Raw genomic sequence first — 17,311 nt, 5'->3', positions numbered from 1 at the left:
TTTTCTAGTGCAGGCTGTTACAATAGTCAAGAGGATGCTAACCAGGCAAATTCAAACTTTAAAATCAATCTTACTGTGCTCCTTCTCTCCTCATGCCCCCAGGCTGTAAGATTGTACGCAGACTAACACAGACGCAAAAGAGAAGCCTCTGTCACTCGCCTCTCTGCGCTGTGATTGGTTGTCTGCTCTCCCCTTCACTATCTATGTTTCAGCCGTGTTCGTGCGCAGGGAGGGGGCAGAGGCTGTCTCCTGTTACTGTCCTCGGCCCCCCTCCTCCAGAGGCATGTGGGCTCCCTCTCTGCTGCATCTGCCACCTGCAGAATTTTCCCTCTTCCCCGTGCTGAATATTGGGGAAGGATAAAGGAGCTGCACACAGACTCCCTGAATAATGGTTCCAGGCGCTGCAGTTCCCTTCTATACTCTCTGCACTGCCTCCAGTGGTAGTGCAGAGAACAGATGGTACCGCCAGCACTTGGATACATTATTAGGTGAGTATGTGCCTGCATCCTTTATCCTCCCCGCTGTGCTCAGAGTCAGTGTGGGGAGGAGGGGGATGCGGAGGGGGGATTCTTTAACCTGGAGGGCACAAGATGGCCCCTGCCAGGAAAATAATATAAATTGAAAATTAAAAGAAACCAAAACGTGGACAGTGTATTACATCTGATATGTAAGTAAAGCAAACATTTATCTACTTACATAAGTATTTTTTTGTGGGGGGCATATGATGGCTAACAGTTGTTTTTTAAAGACAACCTGTAACAGAAAAAAGTGCCCCTGGGGTGTACTCACCTCAGGAGGGAGAAGCCTCTGGATCCTAATGAGGCTTCCCCCGTCCTCCTCCATCCCACAGCGGTCTCACTGGGCCCCTCCGAACGGCGGCCATGTAAATATTTACCTTCCCTGACTCCAGCGCAGGCGCAGTAGCGGCTCTCGGCTCGGGATCTGATCCCGAGGCTGATCCCAAGCGGAGAGCCGCTACTGCACCTGCGCTGGAGTCAGGGAAGGTAAATATTGCAGGCGCTTGTGCCACAGCCTGAAAAATTATCAGCTGTTGCTTCAGAAGGGCCCAGCGAGACCACCGTGGGATTAGGGAAGCCTCGATAGGATCCAGAGGCTTCTCCCCTCCTGAGGTTAGTACCCCCAGGGGCACTTCTTTACAGAGTCTCTTTAAGGGACCCATTGAACACGTTCCTTAGCAGCTTCATGGGCAGAAAGGGCAGGGGCCACAGTCTGTCAAAATTGACGTATTATCTCAGCACGATTTGTCATTTGGAAGAAAAGTGCTTCAGGTTGTAGTCCCCCCCCCCCCCCCCCCCCCCCAGATCCCGCAGCACAGTATGAGTACAAGGTAATGCTTAGTCAGTCACTGGATGGGAACATAGAGATTAGGCAAGTTAGGCTCACTCAAATGCATAGCATGGGTGCACAGTAATGGAGGTGCATGATCAGGTAGGACACAAAAGGAGGAGGACCCTGCCCAAAGGCTTACAAACTAGAGGGAGAGGTAAGGACACGAAAGGTAGGGGACCAGAGTTCAGCTGCGGGTTTGGAGCACTTGTGAGGGGTGGTAGGCCAGAGTAAAAAGGTGAGTTTTGAGTGCCTTCTTGAAGATGTTGAAGGAGGGGGCTGCCCTAATGGGTGGAGGTAGGGAGTTCCATAGTGTTGGAGCAGCTCTTGAGAAGTCCTGGAGGCGTGCATGGGACTGGGTGATGCAGGGGGCGGTCAGGCGAAGTTCATTGGAGGAGCGGAGTGAGCTGTTAGGTGTACCTCTGAGTAAGATCAGAAATGTAGGTTGGGCAGGTTTTGTGGACAGATTTGTAGGTCAGACACAGTATCTTGAATCTGATTCTGGACTGGATAGGAAGCAAGTGGAGGGATTCACAGAGGGGATCCGCCATGGTGGAGCGATGGGAGGAGTGGATAATTCTGGCTGCTGCATTCATGATGGACTGCAGTGGGGCTATTCGGGTCATAGGGAGACCAGACAGAAGGGCATTGTCCCATATAACGGCTAGAGAAAAGGCCATTTAGACTTACCGGTAACTGTATTTCTAGTCGTTATACAGGGCAATCTCTATAACCCATCCCTATTCTTCTGCACCGTTCATGTATTGAGAAGTATAGGTGTGAATACACTATGTGGTGTACTACTCGTCCTCTTCTCCTGGTGTTTCTTTAGTAGCTACTTACATATGCACTGAGGAGCTGGGTGAGGACTGATTTATCCTTTTTTACTTTTGTCAGGTGTTTCCACAGGAGATAGGCGGAGTCGGATCTCCAGTTGTCCCATATGACAACTAGAAATACTGTTACCGGCAAGTTTAAATGTTTTTTTCCCCGCATACTCTCAGCAGGCCACAACCCAAGGAAAATTGGGTTTTGGTCTGCAAACTCTCACTTAGAATCGCTTAGTTCCTACCATAGACTTGGCTTCATCAGGGCCTTCCCGAAGTTGGGAAAGGTTTGCCTCATGGTTTGCGCTCTATAATAATTAAACAGGAAAAACTTTACACCCCCCCCCCCGCACGCACACACACACACACACACACACACACACACACACACACACACACCCAGTCCAACATCCACGCATCCCCCATTCCCAGACAATGCCCGCTCGTCCCCACCCTGCCCCCCACCAACCCTCATGCATGAATTCCTATACAATCAATTCCTGTGATTACAGGACTAAACTGTCCAAGAGTTGCTGGGAGTAGCCCTCTCATCAGCCTCGTCCCTTTCATCCATCAGAAAGAACGCTATTACCTCTCCCCATTCTCATAGTGAAGGGGTATCTGGGGCCTTCCACTTTCTTATAACGAGTTTTCTCGCAATGGAGGTTTCTAATTCTACCCATGATCCTTGCACCCGATCCGTGTCCACCAGATCAGTGTCCCAGTGTTGAATTTAATGCACAGAAGGCTTTTACCTCCCTCCAGAAACTGCTCACCAAAGGCACTCCCACAGCACATGAACCAATGAGCCGGGCAACCTTTTGCATTTCTTACTTAGTAACTAAGCGAGTTCAGTGATTGACCCAATGATGGTGATGTGGTCCCACCCATGAGACCATCAGCACCAGTAACTATGCGGGCAGCCATGAATGACAGGTCTGCACACCGCTCAGCAACAACCATGTTGGGAGCCTCTCTTCTATGGCTCTCTGTGGGATTCGCAGCCTGCCCAATCCACAGACTAGCCCAATCCACAGACTGCCCGATGCCGCCCTCAGCGTGGTCATAATAATTGGAGCTAGAAGATCTACAAGATGCCCGTGCACTAGGTTTAGTATATTTCCCCCCCCCCCCCTGATTTTTGTCCTCTAAATCTAGGTGCGTCTTTTGGTCCAAAAAATACGGTAGTAGTTTCACACTTTTTAAGTTGATTTACTGAAGTAAATTGACTTATTCATGATATTCTAATTTATTGAGTTTCACCTGTAGTTGAGAAAGCCATCCTGCGCCAGTCTCTTGACCATATAAACTCCTAAAACTTCCTGTTCCAGGCTCTGCACCATTTTCTGGAAGGGACAGGTGTCTTATGTTGGCTTCTTCTCATTAACTTCTTATTTTCCTTCCCCACCAGACTAACATGGAGGAGTTTGAGCAACACGTTGTGACGGAGTTCAAGAAGCTTGAGGACTTCGTACAACAACAGGAGGAGATGCTGCTGTGGCACCTGCGGGTACAGGGCAAGGATGTGGAGACACAAATGGAGAACAACCTCACCAAGGTTCAGGAGAATGAGAAGAACCTTGAGCAGGCCATTTCTCTAGCCGATGAGAAGTTTAGTGTAACCGAAGCTACTTCTTTCCTGACTGTAAGTGGAGCTGCCAGGCCTGAAAGAGGGTCTTTTGTTCTACCAAGACTTGGCCATCACCTTACTTACTGACCTCTTTCTGCTTTCTCTGCAGGGCACAAAGTCACTCATTGATAAGTAAGTGTATTTTTTTTTACAGTCTTAAAATAAACTGACTGTAAAAGGAATTTTAATTTGTTGGTTCCATTCTAAAAAGCAAAATTAAAAGGAAGAGTGTGATGATCCGCTCAGCTGGCTGCACAGGCAGACAGCTGTTTGTCCATTCCTCTAGTCTGTGGGCTGCAGGTCTCTGGAACAGAGACCTGTCTTTCCATTGCAAGTTTCTGGTCTGTTCTCTTGCTGCGGAATTTGCATACATTCGTTATGCAAATCCCCTACCTGCCTTCTTTGATGACTGGCACTATAAGAGCTTTATGTTTCCCAGAAGGCTTTGCTGGTCATTTCCCTTCCATGGTCTGTTCCTGATGGACACTGCTGGAGTGTCAGCCATTGCTATCTAGTATAGTTAATTCCTGGGGGTTGCTTTAGGCTCCCCTTCTAGCCCAGTCAGGTTGTATTATCTGTATTGCCTGTTCTGTCTTGTCTTGCCTGTCCCAAAGGTGGTCGACAGGAAATGGTTCTGATCTCTGTTCTTGGAGTATAGCTGGTGCAGCGGTTGCTACCAGCTATCTCTTCTGTTCTGTCTCCTGGGATCGCGCTAGCTACTTTTCGCTAGCGCTGGGGATCCTTCTGTTCTGTCTTCTGGGATCGCGCTAGCTACTTTTCGCTAGCGCTGGGGATCCTTCTGTTCTGCTACTCTGTACCTGGATCGCGCTAGCCACTTTTCGCTAGTGCTGTGGATCCTATCTCTCGCTTGTCCCTGTTTTCGTGTGTCTGTCTTGTCCGCTAGGCTTGCTGGAGGCTTGGTGAGGTAACCGTTAAGCAAGCGCTCGCGTCCTCTGTTTCATGTTTGTCTGTTAATGGTTAGTTAGGCGTGCTTGTCTCTATTGTGCTTATCACGTGGAGATCGCGCATAACCGCGTGCACTGTTGCGAATGAGTGCGGTGTTCGCGGTTAGCTAGCGTTTGTTATTTTCCGTATCTCCTTATTGTATTATTTGCTGTGCCTTTGCTACCCTCGTATTCTATTCTGATCTGCCTTGTGTCACGTCTGGCGATCGCACCTCTCGCGATCCCGTTCCTATTTCATATCTGCTATTGTGTGTGTGCGCGGTCGCGGGGTGGCGACTGGATTGGCGCACACACATACAACCTGTCCCTTTGCTCAATCTCATTCGCAATCGCCTCTCTTGCGATTGCGTTCTGCGCTTCGTACAATTCCTGTCTGGCACTTGTGGAGGTACAGAGGATTGGTTCCTCTGCACTCCCCAGCGCCATCTGCCGACAGGAATTTCCCTCTACAGGTGCGTAGCACCTTTTGCTGGGTGCCTGCAAATATACGCTTGTGGAGGATTTCCGCCGTGTCAGCGCACGCGTTGTGCGCTGATCACGGAGAAAGTTCCACAATCGTTACAAAGAGTTTCTTTTTGCACCAATAGATTAATCACATCATCGTAACTTTAAAGTAAAATTGTAGCCAGTCATAAAGTTATTACAAATGAAGAGTTGTATGTTTTATTATAATCTCCGGATTCACAGCTGTGAGTGTAGAGGCTGCAGGATCCGGATTAGCTGTTTGGGCTGCAGAGGGTGTAGTTAGCCAGAAGCTAAAATGGCTGCCATACACTCAGAGAGGGAGGCGTGGTCATGTATGAACAAGGATATATAATAGAAAATATTTTTGAAGAGACAAAAAAAGTTTCAAGATGATCTTACATTTTAATGTATCAAATAGTTCTTTTGTAAAACCAGAATTCACAGATCTTCAAATGGATTTATCTTTGTAAACAACATCCCAACAACATCAGGTCTTCACAAACAATTGAAATAATCTGTAATACACAGGGCAAAATATCTAGAATGGGTACCATCTGGGCAAAATCAAGCCAGGAAACACCACTTAAAGTGACTCTTAAAGGGGAACTGAAGAGAGAGGTATATGGAGGCTGTCATGTTTATTTCCTTTTAGACAATACCAGTTGCCTGGCAGCCCTGCTGATCCTCTGCCTCTAATACTATTAGCCATAGCCCCTGAACAAGCATGCAGCAGATCAGGTGTTTCAGTGGTTCAGACTTATAAGTCAGATCTGACAAGACTAGCTGCATGCTTGTTTCTGGTTTTAATCAGATACTACTGCAGAGAAATAGACCAGCAGGGCTGCCAGGCAACTGGTATTGATTAAAAGGAAATAAACATGACAGCCTCCATGTAGCTCTCTCTTCAGTTCCCCTTTAAAGAGGAACTCCAGTGAACATTTTAGTGTTGGCAGGTGATTGTGAGAGAATGCGGAAAAGCCGGCGCGTGTGCTACTGAGAAGGCGGCTGATTCCGCGTCCAATGCGGTGGTTTACACGCAGAAGCGTGTGTCTGGTAGCAGGGCAAAACGCGGAAAAGCCGCCGCATGCAACAACAGTAGGGCGGCTGGTTCCGCGTCCAGCGCGGCGGTTTGCACGTGGCAGCGTGTGTCTGGTGTGGCTGAGTCTGTTAGTGCACACAGGCTTAGGAATACGCGCGCGCGCTGAGAGGCAGAATTCTTATACTGGGCAGAGAGAGTCAGCTGATCACGCCGATCAGCTGACTCCAGAGCAGGATACTATTGGTTGATCAATTAGGGGTGGTGCTGGAGAGCACTACTCCATATATAGTTACTGCTGGCCAGTTGCAAGTTGTCTGCCGTTGCGAACAATACGTGGAAGCCCTCAGACCTTAGTCAGATCCAACAGTGTGTTTGAACCAGGAGGACCTGGAAATTCACACTGAGCCAGATTACTTGAACTGTTATTCTGTTTATGCTTAAGCTAGTTCCAGGGTGCTGAGACCACGGACCTCGCACTCAGACTAAGGAACTGTATTATCATTTGTGTTATACATCAGACTAGTTCCAGGGTGCTGAGACCACAGACCTCGCACCCAAGACTAGGGAACTTGTGCGATCATTTTGTTATACATTAGACTAGTTCCAGGGTGGAGAGACCACGGACCTCACACCCAGACTAGGCATTGTTTGATATCTGTTATGACTTATTGCTTTCTTGACTACTCCTCTGTCCTCTGATTCGGTACCTCGCATATCTGATACTCCGTTGCCAGACCCTGCTTGCCTTGGATACCGAATCAGCCTTCTGTCTTTGTACTTTATCTGTCCGTGTGTTACCGACCAGGCGTGTCCGACCTCGAGAGCTATCTCTCCCCTTAAGAGATAGTCTCCAGATCAGATAGTGACATCCACCTTCAGGTGTCACTCACTCTCTGGCCCTTCCTGTCTCCAGCTTGACTCCACCCCTTGGAGAGCCTCAGGCTGCTGGAAGGCTCCTGTGCTCTCAGAGCAGTGTTCCTTTACTGCCTTCAATCACCTGCTCCACAGGTGCATTACTCAAAGTACTACTGTTACACCAAGCACTCACATATTTATAGGTGTCCAGAGGTTAGCAATATATCTGTATTATCGGTGATTCTGCAGATCATCAATAATCAGGTATATATCTGCATTCTTGGTGATACTGCAGATCACCAATAATCAGATTCTCTCTGCGTGCTGACACCAATCGTTACAGTGATGTAGCTGCTGCATGGTTTTGGCAGTTGGAAACAGCTGTAAACAGCTATTTTCCACAATGCAACAAGATTCACAGACAGGAAACTGCCAAAAGTTTGAACTTTTCTTGTGGGAGAGGTTTCACCACAATATCAGTCATACAGCGCCCCCTGATGGTCTGTTTGTCAAAAGGAATAGATTTCTCATGTAAAAGGGGGTATCAGCTACTGATTAAGCTAAAGTTCAAGTGTTGGTCGGAGTTTCTCTTCAAGTAAAAAAAAAAAAAAGGCAGCCACTTCCGGTTTCGCCGTCACTGGCCGTCAGGCTGGGAACGCGAGTGATTCTTTGCGTTCCCAGCCACAATATCTCCCCCTATGCTGCTATTGCGGCCTTCCTTGCCGCAATGGCAGCATAGTGGGAGATATTGTAGCTGGGAACGTGAAGAATCACTCGTGTTCCCAGCCTGACGGCCAGTGACGGCGAAACCAGAAGTGGCTGCCGGCGGGGACAGGAGGATCGGAGGGACACGGCGAGGGCACCGATCAGCTGCAGGGGGGCTGAGGAAAGCCCAAGGTAAGTACAACTCTTTTTTTTTTTTTTTTTAACTTAAGGTTACCTTTAAACTGCTCTTAGAAACAGCACACAGGCAAGATGGACCAGGGAGGAGTGGTGGACTTGAGCAAGGAATTGAGAACTGCTTAGGAAAGACTCTGCTCAGTGAGAATGTGGCATTAGAAAATATTTATGCTATAGGAGTAAATATAAAGGATTCCTGAATGATTTGGTGATAAATGTTGAATTGCTAAGTAACGTTTCCTTTACAGCATAAGAAGCGATATGTTGTCGAAGAAAATAAGTACTGTAAACTAAGCTGATATTTATTTGAGAGAAAAAATATAGTATATTACTAGATTATAGTTAGAATACCAGTGCATTTATAGATAGTTGTAGTTAAAAATATCTAAAATAGAGTAGAGAAGTACATAATATTGAAGCAATAGAATTTTACATGTACGTATCTGAAAGTGAAGCATATTTTTTAGTAAAAATTATTCAGAAAACTCTGTTCACGTTTGCACTAGGTTGTGTATATGCATACCTTTTCACGTTGCCAGGCAGGGGTAATGTGCTGGGCCGGGCTCTGAACTGAGTGGGGCTAGAGTGCTGCCGAGGGGCTGGAGTTCAACAGGAGGGCTGAATGGGGGAAAAAAGGTGTCTCTGCGCCTGTCGGTTCTTGGGCGGATGGTCCTGTAGCGTCGGCCCGATAGAAGGAGCTTGAAGATGCAGCTTGGGTGGGAAGTGACCTGGGAAATCCTGTTAGCCCTTGTCGTCATTCTGGTGGTATAGAGGAGCTTCAGAGGTGGCAGAGGAGAGCCGATGATCCTTTACACTGAGCTGATGACTCTTTGAAGCTTATACATATCTTTGGTGGTCGCTCTTTCATACCACACGATAATGGCGGAGCAGATAGTAGCTTCAATTGTGGCAGTGTAGAAGCTGGACAGCAGCTCCTGTGGCATACCAAATTTTTTTCAATTGGCGCAGGAAAAATACTCTCTGCTGAGCCTTCTTCTGGATTTTGGAGGTGTTCTGCTCCCACCTAAGGTCGCTAGTTAGGGTTGTACCGAGGAACCTACCACTAGATACCCTGGAGACTTCAGTCTTGCTGATGAAGACCGGTTGATGCATGAGGGGGGGGGGGGGGTCTCCTGAAGTCCAAGATCAGTTCCACTGTTTTTGCTGCGAAAAGGACAAACTTGTTGGCCTTGCACCATTCGCAGATTCTTTAAATCTCGCTGCGATAATCGTGTTCCCCCTCCCTGCCAATGAGCCCGATGATTGTTGTACCATCCGGAAATTTGATGACCTTTACTGAGTCAGTGGAGGATGTACAGTTGTTGGTGTACAGTGAAAACAGGAGAGGGGACAGAACACACCCCTGCGGTGCTCCTGTGTTGGTAGTGCTCACCCTGGAGAAGAAGTTGCCAAGCTTCACCTGTTTTGTGTCCTATTGGAAAGGAAGTCCTTTACCCATGCGCAGAGGGTGGATTAAAAACAGAGATGTGCCAGGTTGTCAGTCAGGATGTCTTGGCAGATCGTATTGAATGCAGAGCTAAAGTCCAGAAACAGGATCCTGACAGAGGAGCCTGTTCTTTCGAGGTGTTCGGTGATGTGTGCCAGGCTGATGTTGATGGCGTCATCCACTGACCTATTAGCTGTGAATGCCACACAGGAAGGATTCCCGATCATTGCACCGCTTACACGTTGCTTGCACACTCTGCTCCACAAGCCAGGGGACACCAGTAGTCTTGAGCAGCGCACTCTGCACACTATGTTGTAGGGGATGGGGGGCATGGACACAGCAGGGAGCCAGCTGATAAGAGCAGGATCATAAGTGCACAATCCTTATGCTCCTCTGCCAGTAACAAAACCTGCTCCACCATCCGTTCTGCTCCACTGACTCGTGTATAAGCAGAAGGGGTAACTTTTCAGCACATTTTTATGGCTTTGCTTTGCTGCTTTGAGGATACATAGCAGGAAATCAAAGCCACAAGGGGGCAGACTTGGGCTTGAAAAGACATCACAGAAGACTGACTCAGCTATAACATTCCAGGGCAAAGCTAGACTGAATGCTCAGTCGGGGATTCTTATCAGAGCTGATAACAGGCAGACTGAGCAGTGTAGAATGAAACAAAGAGCAGAGTAGGTGTTTACTGTCATATTCCCATTGATATATATGGTAAAATACATGAGGGTGCTTCGTGTCTGGTTCTCTTTAAAATTTCATAATTTTTTTGTGATAGCGATCCTTTCACTCCTTCGAGTAATGGGATTGGGCAGATGGGGTTTGTACTGTTGGGCTGTGCTGATTTATCCTCCTTCTGTGCCTCTAGATGTCGGGAGCAGCAGGCTCAGTTCTCCAGCAGTATTCTTGTGGACAAGCAGTTGAACGACAGCACCTATAAGGGACCAATCATGTACTCTGTGTGGAAGGAAATGAGGTCACTGATCTCCTCGGGTAAGTCGCATCACTTGTATGGGGACAGGAAGTGCTCTACAACTGAGTTCCCCAACCCTATCAAGGCCCACTAACTGTACATGTTTTGCAGGAAACCACAAACATGCGCAGGAGAGGTTATTAGTGTCTCAGCAGAGCTGATAATACCTCTGTGGATTTTCACAAAACATGCACTGTTGGTGGGCCTTGAGGACAGGGTTGGGGAATACTGCGAGTTCTAAAAGGTAAAACGTTTTCTCTGATCGGAGTCAGGTGACCATACATACCTGGAATATGATCGTTTTTTTCTGACACTCTACTGCCAGCCAGACTGGGCTCAGTGAAGCCATGTACTGTCCTATGGGTGGAAGAAGATGCAGGAGGCTCCCTACAGCATCCAGGTATAAAGCAGCTAGCTAGAAAATGTCACCACGTCCGATTTCACATTGTGGTTTCTGACAGCCCTGGAAATTTCAGGGGCCTGTGCAGACATCAGACTGATGGCCAAATGAGAGCAGTCATTTGTGCCAACGAAGGTTTAACCATTTCTGCCGCCCAGACGTGAAGCTCATGTCCGGATGGCTGCTTTGCTGTGGTGGTGCACTCCTGCGCCCCCGTGCTGTCCGCCGGTAGCCCTGGGGTCAGTGAACAGGAACATGGTTCCCGATCACCGATCCGTATCCCCAGCAGAAGAACCAAAGTGCTCTTACTAGAGAATTAAACTAAAATTTTATGCGTCACCTTTGTGCTTCCGCTTAGCGAGAAGCACAAGGAGAAAAAAAAACAAGGTGGCCATCTTGTGGCCAAATAGTAAAACTACATCTACATATTTTTTACATTACAATTTACAAATATAATAACATTAAAAATTACGGTCACTGTTTATTTCCCACACCAAAATATTAGCCAAATAAAATATTTAATGGAAAAAAAAATTAGAATAATAATAAAAAAAAGACATAAATGGTTGCCTAAGGGTCTGAACTTTTTAAATATGCATGTGAAGGGGTATACTACAAACATTTTTTTAAATTACAAGCTTGTAAATAGTGATGGACGCAAAACATGCAGCTTTATTTCCAAATAAAATATTGGCGCCATACATTGTGATAGGGACAAAATTTAAATGGTATAATAACCGAGACAAACGGACAAATAAAATACATAGGTTATAATTATGGTAGTGTGAATTATTTTAAAGCTATAATGGCCGAAAACTGAGAAATAATGATTTTTTCCCATTTTTTCTTATTAATCCTGTTAAAATGCATTTATAAAAAAATAATTCTTAGCAAAATGTACCATCCAAAGAAAGCCTAATTGGTGGAAAAAACAAGATATAGATCAATAAATTGTGATAAGTAGTGATAAAGTTATTAGCGAATTAATGGGAGGTGAAAATTGCTCTGATGCATAAAGTGGCTGAAATTTAACCATTTCAGCACGCAGGGATTTTTAAAGTAGCATTCCATGTATCACCATGTTCTGAGTCTGATACTCTCCTTGCGTCCTGGGTGGCTTTGCATAGACAGACTGGAACTGTTTGCACAATATGCTGAGTTCAATTACCTTTACAACTCCCTGTATACTTGTCTGATCTATATTAGGGTGCGTCATATTGGAACTGAAATTGTCTTAAAGAGAATCTGTACTCAAAAATTTTTACAGCAAAAAGCATACCATTCTATTCATTATGTTCTCCTGGGCCCCTCTGTGCTGTTTCTGCCACTCTCTGCTGCAATCCTGGCTTGTAATTAACAGTTTTAGGCAGTGTTTACAAACTACATTTTGCAAAAAGGGTGTGTGCATCAATCACCAAGTGAACCCTTAGGCCTCTTGCACACTGCAAGTGATTTTTAATCTGTTTTTACATCCAATTCAGATTCCGATTTGCAGTGTGCAGGGAGCAAACTGCAAATCTGAATCTGAATCGGATGTAAAAACAGATTAAAAAGCGGAATCTGAATCGCTTGCAGTGTGCAAGAGGCCTTAAAGGGAAGGTTCAGGGAGGGTGGGTAAAAAATCAAAATCAATTTCCACTTACCTGGGGCTTCCTCCAGCCCGTGGCAGGCAGGAGGTGCCCTCGCCGCCGCTCCGCAGGCTCCCGGTGGTCTCCGGTGGCGCGCCCGACCTGGCCAGGCCGGCTTCCAGGTCGGGCTCTTCTGCGCTCCAAGTCCTGGTACTTCTGCGTCCCACGCCGGCGCTCTGACGTCATCGGACGTCCTCCGGGCTCTATTGCGCATGCGCAGAACTACTGCGCATGCGCAGTAGAGCCCGGAGGACGTCCGATGACGTCAGAGCGCCGGCGTGGGACGCAGAAGTACCAGGACTTGGAGCGCAGAAGAGCCCGACCTGGCAGCCGGCCTGGCCAGGTCGGGCGCGCCACCGGAGACCACCGGGAGCCTGCGGAGCGGCGGCGAGGGCACCTCCTGCCTGCCACGGGCTGGAGGAAGCCCCAGGTAAGTGGAAATTGATTTAGATTTTTTACCCACCCTCCCTGAACCTTCCCTTTAAAGAGACTCTGAAGCGAGAATAAATCTCACTTCAGAGCTCAGAGTTAGCAGGGGCACGTGTGCCCCTGCTAAAACGCCGCTATCCTGCGGCTAAATGGGGGTCCCTTCACCCCCAACCCCCCCCCCCTGCAACGGCTGCAGCCCTGCCTCCAGTCGCGTCTATCAGTGAAGGAAGACTGAGAGGGGCGGGGGAGAGGCGGAGATACGCGCTGACAGACGCGCGTGGGGCAGGGCTGCGGCGGTTAGCCCTGCCCCAACCAGGAAGCGCTCCCCCGAGGGGATTTGGGGGTGAAGGGACCCCCGTTTAGCAGCGCGATAGCGGCGGTTTAGCAGGGGCACACATGCCCCTGCTATCTATGAGGTCTGAAGCAAGATTTATTCTCTCTTCAAATACCTGGCTTAGCAGATGAGGCCTAATTAGCTTATTAAATGAGGCATAGCTCCAGCAAATCTGCATTCGCTTTCACATGCCAGGATTTGCAAGGTTTTGTCAACTAATTCACCGCAAAATTTTTGCCCTGCGGGGGATTAGTTTGCGTAGCATTTAGCACTTATCCAGGATCGCGACGTGGAGGCCCCCCCAGGATCCCAGGAAAAGGGGGGCCAACAGGGCACTCCAAGCACACTCACTGCTCAGAGACCCTGCAGCCGCCCCCCACCGAGGGGGAGGCTGAGAAAAGGCCCCCCTTTTCCTGGGATCCTGGGGGGGCCTCCACGTGGCGATCCTGGATAAGTGCTAAATGCTGCGCAAACTAATCCCCCGCAGGGCAAAAATTTTGCGGTGAATTAGTTGGCAAAACCTTGCAAATCCTGGCATGTGAAAGCGAATGCAGATTTGCTGGAGCTATGCCTCATTTAATAAGCTAATTAGGCCTCATAATTAGGCCTGCTAAGCCAGGTATTTAAGGGTTCACTTGGTGATTGATGCACACACCCTTTTTTGAAAAAAGTGTTTACAAACCAACCAGCTTGTGATAGGCTCACATAAGCAGAGTGTGTGAGTCATACAGAGCCTGCAGGGGGCCTGCAGAGGGTGTGTATCGCTTCTATCCAATCACAAGCAGCCCTGCACATTCCACACATTTCAGCTTAGCCTGACAGAGCCGACAGAAGGAAACAGATTAGATCATATAACAGAGACAACACAGCCACTGTGCAATTAGGAAAGGCTGCAGTGAGCCAGAGCACATTAGAACAGGCAAAGGAACTTATAGGATAGAAGAACTAAGGCTGAAAATTTTGTTAGAGTCTCTTTATCTACCTAACGACCGCATCAAGCCAATGGGCGTGAACGCGGCACCAGCCCCAGGACCGCATAACGCCAATTGGTGTCAGGTCCTGGAGCCGGCTACTGCAGGAGATCACGTGCAGGCTGCGTGCACATCTCCAGCTTGAGGGGTGGAGCTCCGCCCCATCTTCAATCTCCGAGCGGCGATTGCCGCTCGAGAGACTGTTAGACGGCGAAACCGCCATCTTTACACTTAGTACATATCATGTGATCGGGACCCAGAAGACCTGTCAGAAGTTCAGAGCAGCGGGTGGAGGAAGAGAAGAAGCCGTCCGGAACAGGTAACTATAATTGCTCCCTGCTGTCCCTGCTGTCTGCTCCTTTGGCTGCATTAGGCAGCCAGACAAGGTTTAGATTGCACCAGCAGCTTTCAAACAAAATATCTCATTTGAAGCTGCTATCAGGTTAAGGGATACATTCAGGAAGAATAAAAATTGATTTATCTGGGGCTTCCTCCAGCCCCTTGCAGCCGTCCTTTTCCCTCGCCACAGCTCCGCTCTCCACCGGTGGCCGGGGTCCTCTCCGGTACAAGAGGCCAACTTGAGCTCCAACGTGCGACTCACATAGTCATGCCGACATAAGCCGAACTGTACTGCATAGGCAAAGCGAAACAATCCGGAGGACGTCAGTGCGACTCTGTGAGCCATACGCTGGAGCGCAAGTAGAGGTCGGCATCTGCACCGGAGAGGAGCGGGAGCTGTGGCAAGGGCACAGATCTGCTGCCAGGGGCTGGAGGAAGCCCCAGGTAAGTAATTTTTTTTTATTTTTAGTCTTCCTGGACCTTCCCTTTAATGGATAATCAATAAATTATAGAATTTTTATTTATAATCAACACAGACCTTTGGATACTTTTTTATAATGAGTTATTATCTGTGAGGCACGCTCTGTCAATATTTTCTTCGATGCCAAATGGAATGAGTTGCTTTGTTTTGTTTTTGTATCTGCTGGGTGTAGAGATGTGTGTATCTGAGAAGTACTCACCACTGAAAGTCCAGATTCTGGCAAGTCACCTTAAAGGGGAACTGAAGTGGGAGGGATATGGAGGCGGTCATGTTTATTTCCTTTTAAGCAATACCAGTTGCCTGGCAGCCCTGCTGATCCTCTGCCTCTAATACTATTAGCCATAGCCCCTGAACAAGCATACAACAGATCAGGTGTTTCAGTGGTTCAGACTTTAAAGTCTGATCTGACAAGACTAGCTGCATGCTTGTTTTTGGTGTTATTCAGATATTACTGCAGAGAAATAGACCAGCAGGGCTGCCAGGCAACTGGTATTGATTAAAAGGAAATACACATGACAGCCTCCACATACCTCTCTCTTCAGTTCCCCTTTAAAGCAATTTAAAGGGAAACTCCTTACTGAATCCGACTGATCAGTATGACCACCAGCAGCTGGCATTTTTCAAAATGAACCAAATGTGGCAGCCTCTCTATTCCTCACTATAGGTTTTCCATTATAATCAGACACTTAAAAATGTTAACGTTTCCCATTGCAGCCTGTTTTGCATTCTATACTGTACACTTGGGAATGACTCCTCCCACCAAGCTCCTCCCTCACACTGTAATTGTTCAACATTGTCTTTCAGATTCAGACCAAGACAATCTTGCTGCCCAAGCACCAGAGAAACCGGCAACAGGTGAGACCACCACAAGGGGGTACAAATCCCAGGAATAACTTTAACGCTTAGCTGACCGCAATGGTACAGTCGTTTTGTCCGACACTCTGCCGGCAGCCAGGCTGGGCTCAGTGAAGCCATGTACTGTCCTATGGGTAAGACAATGGGAGGAGATGGAAATTGCGGAAGTGCTGTGCAGACATCAGACTGATGACCAGATGAGGACAGTTATTTGTGCCAACAAAGGTTTAATGTCTCTATGCCTATATAAAGAAGAATCCCATTTATCACCATGTGTTGTCTGGTTCTGAGTCTGATACTTGCCTTGCTTGTGATAAACCAAACCAAAACATAATGTCTTAGAGGTGACGTTATATTACCCTCCCTAACAGTATAATTATTTCCGGATTTTAGGGTCCTTTCAGCACACTTTCAGACCCTTAAAAAAAAAAAGGAAAAAAGCTGCTAGAGAGCCTGCAGCAGCTCCTGCCCTCCCTCACCTCCCTGGAATCCAGGGCTGCAATTTTCCCTCCATCCTCCAAGTAGCGCTGTAACCCTGTTGTGAGATAGCCAACAGCAATCTCACTAGAGGGATGCAGAGACTCCAAGGACAGGAAGGGGAATGGCTACCGACGTCTGGATCCCGGGGCAGGTGAGTTAAGACGCCCGCTGCACGCTATACTCTGCATAGAGCTCCCGGCGGCTACCACAAGTCACGCTCGGGGTTACCGCCTGGGAAGTTATATTTAGGTCACGTGAGTGTGGGGGCAGTCAATGGTATCAATTCCTTCATCCTCCATTGTCTTACACCAGAAGAAACCCAAGACCCCTTCTGCACCAGTGTAGGGTTTGACAGTGTGTCCCAGGATTTTACCCAATACCTAATGGCAGTCAAGGTGGCATTGTCGAGCCTGTTTAGTGTCCCTCCTTGGATGTTCCTCCCCAGACCAACACTGACCCACCACCAAACTGGTGATGCTAAGCAATGTTACAGGCAGCATGTTCTCGGGGTGAACCTGCTCTCATCTGGGAAAAGCACTGGATGTTAGTGGTGGACCTTCCACTTTTGTTGTTCTATGGCAAATGCCATTTGACACCTGGAAGTGAGCACATGGCACACTAGAGGGTGGCGGGCCCTCAGGCCATCATGAAGTCTGTTTCTAATTGTTTGGTAATAGACATTTACACCAGTGGCCTGCTGGAGGGCATTTTGTAAGGCTCAGGCTCTCTTGGAATTTCACTAAAAACCTGATCACCATGTGGGATATCGACCATTTAAATCAGGTCCTGTCTCACCTATGTATAACAATATGAATAAACCAAAAATTATAGGGACCCTGGACTAACAAGAATGTGCATTTTATTATCCAATACAAAAACCACAGAATACAAAGGATAAAACCATATAAAAATCTCGCTAGCGCCAGCAATTAGGACAAGCAAG

The 17,311-nt window shown here is 47.7% G+C and overlaps 1 protein-coding gene across 1 annotated transcript in view; it reads left to right on the top strand.

Moving 5' to 3' along the window:
• Positions 1 to 17,311, top strand: part of LOC137524254 (nuclear factor 7, ovary-like) — a 65,690-nt gene that overhangs the window by 18,695 nt on the left and 29,684 nt on the right. The window contains exons 5-8 of the mRNA XM_068243907.1: positions 3,586 to 3,819; positions 3,914 to 3,936; positions 10,347 to 10,471; positions 15,838 to 15,888. Coding sequence (XP_068100008.1) covers positions 3,586 to 3,819; positions 3,914 to 3,936; positions 10,347 to 10,471; positions 15,838 to 15,888 — 433 coding nt within the window. The remainder of the gene's footprint in view (positions 1 to 3,585; positions 3,820 to 3,913; positions 3,937 to 10,346; positions 10,472 to 15,837; positions 15,889 to 17,311) is intronic.

The sequence above is a fragment of the Hyperolius riggenbachi genome, chromosome 7, assembly GCF_040937935.1.
Source record: "Hyperolius riggenbachi isolate aHypRig1 chromosome 7, aHypRig1.pri, whole genome shotgun sequence".
NCBI lineage: Eukaryota > Metazoa > Chordata > Amphibia > Anura > Hyperoliidae > Hyperolius > Hyperolius riggenbachi.
This window is presented reverse-complemented; position numbering and strand designations above follow the sequence as displayed.